This window comes from Perognathus longimembris, chromosome 22, assembly GCF_023159225.1.
Source record: "Perognathus longimembris pacificus isolate PPM17 chromosome 22, ASM2315922v1, whole genome shotgun sequence".
Classification (NCBI taxonomy): Eukaryota; Metazoa; Chordata; class Mammalia; order Rodentia; family Heteromyidae; genus Perognathus; species Perognathus longimembris.
Window position 1 is genome coordinate 1328809 of NC_063182.1, and position 11966 is coordinate 1340774.

The 11966-nt window shown below is 54.2% G+C and overlaps 1 protein-coding gene across 1 annotated transcript in view; it reads left to right on the forward strand.

Annotated features, from left to right (window-relative positions):
* The first annotated feature begins 3486 nt into the window (after window positions 1–3486).
* Window positions 3487–11966, forward strand: part of Pde6a (phosphodiesterase 6A) — a 53944-nt gene continuing 45464 nt past the window's right edge. Inside the window, 1 exon segment of the mRNA XM_048331117.1 lies at window positions 3487–3960. Coding sequence (XP_048187074.1) covers window positions 3487–3960 — 474 coding nt within the window.

Here is an 11966-nt window from a genome sequence, read left to right on the forward strand (position 1 = left end):
TTAAATAAGTAACTCAAAGTCAATGTTTATAAACTGTAGGAATAGGATTCAAACTCAGCTCTCTCTGTTTTCCAGGCCTATGGGTACTGTTCTGCCTGTTGTCTTTCTGCACTGTTACCCAAAGATCTATATTTCAATCCTGACTTCTTAGGGTTACCCTGCTAGGGTTTGGGTATGGTTTGAGTGTGTCCCCCTGAAATTCCATGTTCTAGAAGCTTGGTATGATTAAAATGGTAGGCCTGTAAGAGGCCTAGAGAAAGGGATTAGGTCACTTGAGCACTGCCCTTGGGAGAGATTAATGAAGTTCTTGAGGAATCCTAAGACAGAAGATTAATATTACAACAGCAAGCCAGGCCTCTGAATCCTTCTGGCTTCCTGTCTTGCCATGTTTTTTTCTGTTTCTCATGTAACAGGTAAGTTCCCACCACGAGTGCTGTCTACCACAGCATCAAAACTAAAAGGATGCTAGTATTGTACTCTTGAATTTCTAGAACTATGAGCTAAACAAACCTTTTCATTGTGTCTCAGTTCAAGTATTTTATTACAGCAACAGAAAACAAGCTAAGACATATTCAAAGTTCCAAACTTTTTTGAGTAATGAGTTATGAGGATTGTGGTTTGAAGCTGGTCTGGGCAGAAACGTTTGAGTGACTCATCTCCAAAGAACCAGCAAAAGTCCAGAAATGAAGGGGTGGCTCAAGTGGTAGAATACCAGCCTTGAGCAGAAAAGCAAGTGAGAATGCAAGCCCCTGAGTTCAAGCCCCATTATAGGCACCAGTAAGAAAGTAAGTTAATTAATGAAAGAATGAATGGATACACAAACCAATAAATACCAGTGTTTGAATCTTCTTCACCATGTTCCTCTTATATATCTTCAGTGGCCTGGAGTTTACAGTCTACAAGACAATTCAGTTAATATTTTGTAGTCAAAATAACTAGTCAGGCACTAATGTCTCATGGCTGTAATCTTAGCTGTTTGGAGTTGGGCAATGGTGGTTTCTACCTATAATCCTAGCTACTCCGGGGGCTGAGATCTGAGAATCATGGTTCAAAACCAGCCCAGGCAGAAACGTCTGTGAGACTCATCTTCAATTTACTACCAGAAAACTCTACCACTTTGAGCTACGGTACTACTTTGGGTTTTCTGGTCAAAGTTCAAGCATAAGCCCCAGCAGGAAGTGAGACCCTATTTCAAAAATAACCAATGCAAAAATAAAGGTAAGAGGAAGAAAAGTTGAAAACAAAGAACCAATGTAAAAATGGCTCAGCGGTGCAACACCTGCTTAGCAAGTATGAGGCTCTCAGATTAAAAACTCAGTATCATGAAAAACTCCACTAATAATGATTGAATATCTAATAAGGACAGTATGAAGTTGCTATTCATTTGGAATAAACATTGTCGATAGCACTTTTGTTTTCCTGTTGGGTGATGGTATGGGGCTTGAACGCAGGGCCTGGGCATTGTACTTTAGCCTCTTGCTCAAGATTAGTGCCTTACCACTTGGACCACACACATCTATACTTGCAGCTTTTTAGTGGTTAGAGTCTCATGTCCTCACTGGCTTTGAAATTCAATCCTCAGATCTCAGCCTCCCAATCAGCTAGGATTACAGGCATGAGCCACCATCACAGACACGTTGTATGACTCCACTTAATGTCCAGCAGGTGCATAGTTCTGCATTGTACACTTGTCTTCTTTAATCATCACAATAAAGTAATTTACAAAAAGGTAAAGTTAGGTCTCTTAGGTTTTGAGCTTGAGATTTCACTTGTAGGCATTTTCACGAAAACGATATGAGTGCTAAATATATATGACGTATATCATTTATGTCTTATATATGTGCATATATAATATACATACTATATTTATATAATTATATGTATTGTACATATATGGTTATATATGTATATAATGATATCAGTGATATATATCATTATATACATATGATATATGACATATAATTACATGTGGCTTTTTGCTGGTTAATTTGCTGGTGGTAGCTCAAGCCTGTAATTCTAGCTACACAGGAGGCAGAGATCTAAGGATCATGGCTTGAAACCAGCCCAGCAGAAAAGTCCCTAAGACTCTTATTTCCGACAGAAAGCCAAACGTGGAGCTGTGGCTCAAGTGGAAAAATGCTAACCTTGAGTGAAAAGCTCATGGGCAGTGCCCAGGCCTAGAGGGCAAACCCCAGGGCCAGCAAAAAAAGAAAAAGGGATAAATAAGTGTGTTTTATTTATCTAGTAAAATACCACACACAGAACACTATACATAATAATATATATGAGGATCACAAAAGAATGTTGACTGCAAAACCCTGGGAAACCAATCTGTGGTGTCCGAGGTCACAATGCTCACCACTGGGTGTGTGTCGGGGTACCTTTGCACAGAGTGCTGAATGGGTTCAGTGCCCGAGAATTTATTACACTCCCACAAAGGACAGAGTTGACTCCCTAGCTAAGTTTCTTTATGAAGTTCAAAGTGCCAAGACCTGTTCCTAGGCAGGATTTCCATAGTGTTTGCTAGATAGAGATGTCAGTGTCCACTGCACGGAGATGTCACAGAGGCTAACGGAGGCTTCGTCCCCAAGGAAAGCTGCTTGCTCTACTTCCCGGTGTGCGGAAGGGGCGCCTAGTGAAGATTTTGAGACTCACTGGAGTTGATCGCCTGTGGACCATGGCATGCATTTCCGATAGACGCCCCAAGATAATGCAGGCTGGAGCTCAAAAAACACATCAAAGGGAAAGATCCAGAGGTTTAAATAGATTTTTAACCATAAGCCAGTATGAAAAGGACAGCGACTAAAATGCCAACTGGAGCCTGGATTATGGGTGATTTTAATTGCCTTCCTTGTGTTATTTTCTATGAAGAACGTGTGTTACTTTGGTAATAAAAGAAATCTGAAAGGGGCGTTTGTTTGTTTTTTTATAAGTGTCCTAGGAATGCTAACATTAGGCAGTCCTTGCAATCCGAGCTGAGCGATGCCCCGCCCAGCCCACCGTCAGCACGGGCAGGTGGGCTGCGCGGCGGCTGACGGTGGAGCCCCGTCCTGGCGAGGAGGAAGGAGTCGGTGGGTAGAGGCGGCAAGGAGGCTGGCGGGAATCCATCAACTCCGCCCGTTCCTGCGGTGCCGTGGGCGCCTCCGACGCTCCGAGGGAGGCCCCCGCGCGTCTGGACGGTGGGCCCTCTGCGTCCGGGTTCACGCCGCAGCGCGGGGAGTGGGGGCGCGCGGGCTCCGGGGCGGTGGCGTCGAACCCCACCCTCCACTCGGAGCAAAAGCGCTTCCCAGCCCCGACCCCGAGGCCAAGAGCGAACCCTCCCTCCCACTCCCCCAGACCCCGATCCGCCTAATCCCGGCTCTCGGGAGGTATTAGTGGCTCAATCCGCTCCCCTCGGGCAGCCGGCGCCCCGAGAGGCGCAGAGCGGAGCCGGGGCGGCCCCGCGGGAGCAGCGCCCGGCCCGGCGCGCCCGGCCCGGAGCCGGCCATGGGCGAGGTGACGGCGGAGGAGGTGGAGAAGTTCCTGGACGCCCACATCGGCTTCGCCAAGCGGTACTACGACCGCCGCTACCGCGCCCGGGTCCTCTCGGAGCTGCTGGGGGCCCGGGAGGCGGCGGTGGACCTGAGCCGCTACCGCGCGCTGAGCAGCGTGGAGGAGAGCGAGGTGCTCTTCGACCTGCTGCGGGACTTCCGCGAGAACCTGCAGGCCGAGCGCAGCGCCTTCAACGTGCTGCGGCGGCTCGCCTTCCTCCTGCGCGCCGAGCGCGTGAGCCTCTTCCTCCACCGCGCCCGCAACGGCACCGCCGAGCTCGCCACGCGCCTCTTCGACGTGCACAAGGACGCGGCGCTCGACGACTGCCTGGTGCCGCCCGACGCCGAGATCGTCTTCCCGCTCGACCTGGGCGTCGTGGGCCACGTGGCCCACTCCAAGAAGCTCGTCAACGTCCCCCGCGCCGACCAGGTGCGCGCCCGCCCCGCGGGGGAGCCCCCGCCGCCCGCGCGCCCGCCCCCGCCCCGCGCCCGCCCCCGCCCCGCGCCGCCCGCCCCGCGCCCGCCCCCGCGCCGCGCCCCGCGCCCGCCCCCGCCCCGCGCCGCCCGCGCGCCCGCCCCCGCCCCGCGCCCCGCGCCGCCCGCGCGCCCGCCCCCGCCCCGCGCCGCCCGCGCGCCCGCCCCCGCCCCGCGCCGCCCGCGCGCCCGCCCCCGCCCCGCGCCCCGCGCCGCCTGCGCGCCCGCCCCCGCCCCGCGCCCCGCGCCGCCCGCGCGCCCGCCCCCGCCCCGCGCCGCCCGCGCGCCCGCCCCCGCCCCGCGCCCCGCGCCGCCCGCCCCCGCCCCGCGCCCCGCGCCGCCCGCGCGCCCGCCCCCGCCCCGCGCCGCCCGCGCGCCCGCCCCCGCCCCGCGCCGCCCGCGCGCCCGCCCCCGCCCCGCGCCCCGCGCCGCCCGCGCGCCCGCCCCCGCCCCGCGCCGCCCGCGCGCCCGCCCCCGCCCCGCGCCCCGCGCCGCCCGCCCCCGCCCCGCGCCGCCCGCGCGCCCGCCCCCGCCCCGCGCCCCGCGCCGCCCGCGCGCCCGCCCCCGCCCCGCGCCGCCCGCGCGCCCGCCCCCGCCCCGCGCCGCCCGCGCGCCCGCCCCCGCCCCGCGCCGCCCGCGCCGCCCGCGCGCCCGCCCCCCGCCCCGCGCCGCCCGCGCCGCCCGCGCGCCCGCCCCCGCCCCGCGCCGCCCGCGCCGCCCGCGCGCCCGCCCCCGCCCCGCGCCGCCCGCGCCGCCCGCGCGCCCGCCCCCGCCCCGCGCCGCCCGCGCCGCCCGCGCGCCCGCCCCCGCCCCGCGCCGCCCGCGCCCCCGCCCCGCGCCGCCCGCGCCGCCCGCGCGCCCGCCCCCGCCCCGCGCCGCCCGCGCCGCCCGCGCGCCCGCCCCCGCCCCGCGCCGCCCGCGCCCCCGCCCCGCGCCGCCCGCGCCGCCCGCGCGCCCGCCCCCGCCCCGCGCCGCCCGCGCCGCCCGCGCGCCCGCCCCCGCCCCGCGCCGCCCGCGCGCCCGCCCCCGCCCCGCGCCGCCCGCGCGCCCCGCCCCCGCCCCGCGCCGCCCGCGCGCCCGCCCCCGCCCCGCGCCGCCTGTCCGCCGTGGTGTGGGTCAGGTGGCCGTGAGTCTCACAGACCCCTCCTCCTCCTCCACCTCCTCCCCATCCCCTCCCCCTCCTCCCCCCTCCCCCTCCTCCCCCTCCCCCTCCCCCTCCTCCTCCTCCTCCCCCTCCTCCTCCCCCTCCTCCTCCCCCTCCTCCCCCTCCCCCTCCTCCTCCCCCTCCTCCCCCTCCTCCTCCTTCTTTGGTGCTGGTACTGGGGATTGAACTCGGGGTCGGGATACACTTCCTTAGCATTTTCACTCTAGACTGGCACTCTCCCCCCCCCCCCAGCCACAGCTCTACTTCTAGGCTTTGGTGGTTCGTTGGAAATAAGTGTCTAATGGACTTTTCCGCCTGGGTTAGCTTTAACCTCAGTCCTCAGATTTCAGCCTCCGATGTAGCAAGGATTACAAGCCACTGGCACCTGGCTTATTCATAACTTTTTATTTAGACAGAAATTCAAAACTAAGAAGAGCTTAAACTGTACAGAGAGCTATGAATCCTCCATCTAAATCCACCAGTCATTAGCATCTTGCCATTTCTGTCTTCTCCGTTTTTATGACCCCTTAGGAGGTTACCTCGATATAACACCATCACCCAACCATTCATGTTCAATGTTGGCCAGTTACCTCATCTGCACCTACGTGGCCCTGTCTCTGGAGTCTACTTAAATCTAAAACAGTTCCTCAGTGTCAGTCTCAGTCTGTCTCTGCTTGCTTTTTTGTGCCAGTCCTAGGGCTTGAACTCAGGGCTTGGAGCCTGTCCCTAAGCGTTTTTGCTCACAAGTGCTCTACCATTGAGCTATGCTTTTTTAGTGCAGATGAGAGTTTTCCAGACTTTCCTGCCCTCGCTGGATTTGAATTTCGATCCTCAGATCTCAGCCTCCTGAGTAGGTAGGATTACAGATGTGAGCTACCAGCACTTGGCTCCTCTGTCTTTTTTTCCCCCCTTCCTATAAGGCTAGCATATTGGAAGAATACAGACCAACTTTCATAGCTTAGTTTAAGTCACCTCCGCAGAGAGGCAATCTGTTATGGTACCCCTGTTATTGTCTCCTTCACAAAACTATTGATCAAAATAAGCCTTGGAGCCGGAGACTATGTCTGCCTTATTCACCCGCATTTATCCCAGGATCTAGCACAACGTCTACCACAGTGCAGGTGGTCGCTACGCACAGCATAAAAAACCCACAGTCAAGTAATTTTGTAAGAATTCATTTAACCTCTCTCTCATTCATAAGAATGTTTGTTTGTAATATCAGGGCCCACACAGATCTGCGCTGTCCAAACTAGAAGGCTGTGTTCAGCCATGTTCAAGATCTGGCCCCTTGGCATTTTAACCTCCTAACTTTTCAGATGAAGGATCTAAAGGTTAAAAAGAGTGGGTAGAGGGGGCTTCAGAGTTCACCTTATCCAGCTGCCTTGCTTAATAGTTTAGGACACCAGACTCGGGAAATCTGGAGAAGGAGTTTGCCCAATGCCAGTAGACTTCACTCCTATAATTCAAATGAGGATTCACACAAGACTAGGGCTATTTGGAAACCCACCAGGCACACCCTTCTTGGGGCTTAGCCCCTCCCTGCAGCAGACCCCTCTGTGGGCTCAGCCCCTCCCTGCAGGCAGGCCCTTCTGTGTGCTCAGCCCCTCCCTGCTTCCTTCTTGGCATCCTGGGCCCGAGGCAATGGCTCTCCACACCAGATATTCAGGAGGACTCGTTCAACTAGTTGGGAGTCTCATTTCAATTTCATAACAGCCTCATGTCATAACTCTTATTATCTCTAAGACCTAGACATCTAAAAGACATAGATGATGAAACTGAAACTCGGAAAGGTTGAATAGCTTACCCAGGCTCACAAGGAATTTGAACCCAGGACTCTGACCTTGAATCCGTGATCTCAATCCTCCCTTGTCCTTCCTCCTTATCCTACACAGTGAGGGCACGCGCTGAGTGCCACTTGGTAAAAGTCATTTCTGATTGAACAGCCGCAGTTAAGAACTTACACTCTGAGGTCAGATCTGGGTGTGAATTATCATTTTCTAAGAATACGGCCTTGGCAAATGGCTTAGCTAGTCTGGACTTATTTCCTAACACAAAAGAGTGATAATAGTGATGTCACAATGTTTAAGAAAATGAAAGAGAATAATTTCTCATCACCCATTGTGATGGCTCACACTGCGATTCCTGTTCCTTACTGTTACGATTTTACAGTTGCTGTTATTCAGAGTCTTTTTCTCGGTGACAGTTGCAGCATGAGATCTGTGTGGGGTGCACCTTTCTGGGTTTTTTTTGCTTTACATTCTGCTTGTGGACAAACAGTGAGCAAGGAGCTTTTTGTGGAGTTGGCAGGATAGGATTGAGGATCCTAGGCAGGTCCTCCGATTCTGAGAGACTCTAGCCCAGTGGTTTGCTGGGCCTCTGTGCTCACAGGTGGTGTTGCTGCTTCCTGCCTGTTCCGTTTCCACAGTTTGCCCGGGCAGCCACACCGCCCGTCTTCCCTGGAAGCCTCAGGCCGGCGGCTTTTCCTGGCTGTGACCCAGGCTGGGGGTGGGGGTGGGGGTGAAGTCAGCAAAGACTGTAAGCCCTGTGTATTAGGCATTTGCATGTTGTTTGCCCTGCCTTCCTGAAGAAATCTTCATTCTTGGCTGTGGGCAGGACACGCTCTGCTGATAAGCAGTAACTGGAAGTTGCAGTTTGTCAATTATGGTGGGCATTACCATAGAAGAAGACAAGGAAGGCTTGAACTGGAGTCTGAGTTGTCCCTGAATGACCACCCAGTCGTACTTTCAGCCATCAGCGCCTTCAGAAGGCGGGGAAACGGACAGTCTCTGCACTACTGAAATGGGAAACTGTGAATGGATTTTCCAGGGCCCATCTTTACAAATTCCTACCTACACTTGGGCTCTCCTAAGAAGACTTGCAGTCAGGATTTCCCGATGAAGTGTGAGATGTCCAGCTAAGTTAAAAATTTAGATGCTTTTGTTTTTGCCAGTCTTGGACTCAGGGCCTGAGCACTGTCCCTGGCTTCTCTTTGCTCAAGGCTAGCACTCTGCCACTTGAACCACAGCGCCACTTCTGGCCGTTTTCTATATATGTGGTGCTTGGGAATCGAACCCAGGGCTTCATGTATACGAGGCAAGCTCTCTTGCCACTAGGCCATATTCCCAGCCCCTAAGTTTAAAATTTGGATAAACAAAAAACGAATATAAAAAGGTCCTAGGGCTGGGATGTAGCTCAGGGGCAAAGCACTTGCCTAGAAGTGCAACATGCTGGGTTCAATCCTCAGTACCAAAAACAACAACAACAAAAATAGTTTTAAAAAGTCTACGCAACGTTTGGGACATTCTTAAAACTAAGAGAAGCATTTCTTATTTACTTGAAATTCAAATTTAATTGGACATCCTGTATTTTTCTTTTTGTTTGTTTTTGTTTTGAGACCTTCCTTGATATGTAGCCTAGGCTGTCCTTGAACTCATGGTCCTCCTGCCTCAGTCTCTTGAGTTATAGTTATGAGCTGTGTGTGCAAGACTTGCAAGGGCTACCGTGCCTGGCTGCATTCTATATTTTCATTTATTAAATCCGGAAGGCCTACTTGCCATCTGATATTTGCGTGCATTTCACCCCTTAACCTTTTCTTCTGTCCCTGTTAGTCTTATTCGCAGCCTGTTCTTGGCACCGGTAGCTGGGGTGGGGTGGATACTTGTTGCAGCAGGTTGAGTGAATGAACAAGTGGCCGCCCTCTCTACAACCTGCCGTGGCCAGCCAGCCCCTGCCTGCAGGCCAGGCACTCTCAAGATTCTCTAGTCTAGTTCACGCTGCCATCCTTACCTTCCCGAAAATCTGGGTCTCAGCACGAGGGCAGAAACAGAAACCATGGAGAACCTGACCATCAGTCTGACATCGCCCAAGGGAGCACGGAGACTTGTGAGGTTCGTTGACTGTCCTGAGTAGCTCCGAAGCCAGCCACAGGACAAGCTCCTGCTTCTCCGGGGCCCCGGTTCTCACCTCTTCCGTGGGGGGTCTGATCACACAATCGCTGGAACTGTGGGTTCACGTTTTACATGATACTCCACTAAACTTTGAGAGCCCAGTGGGAGCCGCTGTATGAGTAAGTTTCCAGATTTAATAAAAGAAAGTACAGGATGCAGCTGAAGTTCAACGGGCCACTCGCCAGCAGGAGTTGCCTATAAATGAGGAAGAAGACGCTCTATTCCCTCAGCCCTCTTGATGCATGCGAGTTGTCTGGCTCCGGGCCCAGTGTGTCATTACTTTTCACTGAGTAGTAGGCCTCATCTTGGGGTACAGTAGAGCTTGGCTCGGTAGAGGTTTGAGAAGAGGAACGGCGCTATCAGGTATTGCACGCTATCGCAGCTGTCAGTATTGCATGCGCCTTAAATCTAACCTCTTGAGCGTGGCTTCCCAGACCCTGATGGATGAGGCCCCTGTTCTTCTCTTCCCTGTCCCTCTTCCTCTGTGAGCTTCGGCTACACCGATCTTGCTGTTCTTCACGCTGCTAGCTTCATTCCCTTCCTCCTGACCTTTGCTCTTTGTGCCCTCTGCGAAGGGTGTACTTCTTGTTCTCAGCGCCTTTGATCCTTCTGCTCTTTGCTCTGCCTTGTGGCCCAAGGGCAAAGCTTCCTGACCGCCACAACTAAGCTAAAGGGGCTTCCTCACTGTCCCTTCCGCACTTCCTATGACTCGCTGCAGGAAGGCTGTGCCCCAGCCGGCTTCCATTCTGTCTCCCTCACCTGGATGTGAGACCACCAGGAGAAGAAGTCCATGCCTCTTGCTGTCTGTGCTCGCCTGGCCTGCAGGAGGCTCTCTAAATGTGTTTGGGCCTTCCTTAGGCGGGCCTCTGATTCTTAGGCTTTGAAATGAATCGTTTGAGTAACAGGTTCTGTAGCTTCTACATCTCCTCTCTGAGACCTTTCTGTGCCAGTGCAAGGGCTTGAAATGTGGGCTTGGGTTCTAGCTCTTAACGGGCACTCTACCATTTCAGCCACAGCTCTACTTCTGGCTTTCTGGTAGTTAAGTGAGACTCGCATGCCTTTTCTGCCCAGGCTGGCTTCAAGCCTCAGCCCTCAGATCTCGGCCTCCTCGTTAGCTAGGGTTACAGGCGGGAGGCACTAGTGCCCAGCTTTCCTCTCTTCGGATCCTGAGGTTTCGTGCAATGCGGTTCGTTGTGCTAAGAGCACAGGGGTGAGGGAGAATATAGCCATGTCAGGCCAGCAGCAGTTGGACTGCTCCTCAGGGAGTTCTGGAGCTGAGAACTCAGTGGGAAGGAAGGTTCTGGTGGATTTAGAAACATCTACCTCCGAGGCAGATAAGGCCTAAGCGTTTGCTTTCCCTGATGAGCACTGAAGAATGGAGCTGACTCTAGGAAAGGAATCTGCGCACGCCCCGCCCCGCCCCCTGTGCTCAGGAACGCTTCGGTGTCCTTAGAGAATGACACCGGCTTGCTTAATGCTTCTTTAGGGACTTTGCTTAATCCTCACAGGTTAATTCCGGTGGAGAACAGGCTTCCCCTAATTCCAGTCCCCTCACCGGGTTTGGAGTGGCCTCCCTGATAACAGTGCCGGTGCCTCTTTACTTAACCCCCTGCCCTGCAGAGCATCACCTTGGAGATGTCTGAACTGTGGGCAAGGTTCTAGAAACGCTCCGCGACACATGCGTTCTCAGAACAGCGCGCACCGTGTGCACGTGGGCTGGCTGGTGCCCCAGGTGATGTGGGCGGTCAGGGCACGCGCTGCGCTCCCCAGAAACAGGAGGGGAGATTCCTTGACGGTCCCAGGACGATCCAGGCTGTCTTCTCGCCTGCAGTAGCCCAGGCTCCTTTTGGAGTTGAGAAGGGGGATTTGCTCTTTGTATTTTCACAGCTTTCAGCCAGACCTGTATGTCTTGGATTCCTGTAGGGTGTGTTTGGTTGGTTGGTTTTGTTTTTGCCAATACGGGGCCTTGAATTCAGGGCCTGAGCACTGTCCCTTGGCTTTTTCTACCACTTGAGCCACATCTCTACTCCTAGCTTTTTTGTGGGTCCCCTGGAGGAAGCGTCTCCTGGCTTTCTGGCCCTGGCAGATTGCAGCCCCCTGAGTAGTTCCAATTACAGCATCTGGCGTGGCTGTGTTGATTTCTTTCACATCTCGGTGAGCAAATACCTTACAGGAGCAAAGCAAGGGAGGAAGGGTTCACATGGTGCATGGCTTTTAAGGGTTCTGTACATGTTCGTTTGGCTCCCTGCTTTAGGGCAGCACACCCTTTTATTCTACCTGGGACCTCAGAGAATGGGGGTGGGGCCACCTTCCAGTGAATTCTCCCTCCTCAGTGAATCCTTGTAGGCACCCCCAGAGGTGAGCTTTACTAATCCCCCCTGTGCACCTCAACCCAGTCAAGTTGACAATCAAGATTAACTACCACAATTATTGCTAGTGATTGGTAGTGAATTCCTTTAATCCTAGCACAAGGGAGTCTGAGGCAAGAGGACAGAGGTTTGAGACCAGCCTGGACTATATAGCAAAAGCTGGTTTTAAAAAAACAGAACAAGAAAGGGAAGAAAGTGAATATGTAGGGAGGGAAGGAAGAGAGGAGGGAAGGAAGGATGGAGGGAACAAAGGAAGGAGAAGGAAGGAAAGAAGGGAGAGAAAAGAAAGGGGAGATGAAAATAACAGATTTTTTTTTTTTTTGCATGTGTGCCTGTCCTGAGGCTTGAACTCAGGGCCTGGGCACTGTCCCTGAGCTTTCTTGCTCAAGGCTAGCACTCTACCATTTGGGCCACAGATCTACTTCTGGTTTTGTTTTTTGTTTGTTTATTTGATTTTTGGTTAATTGGAGATAAAAGTCTTACAGACTTCTCTGCCCAGGCT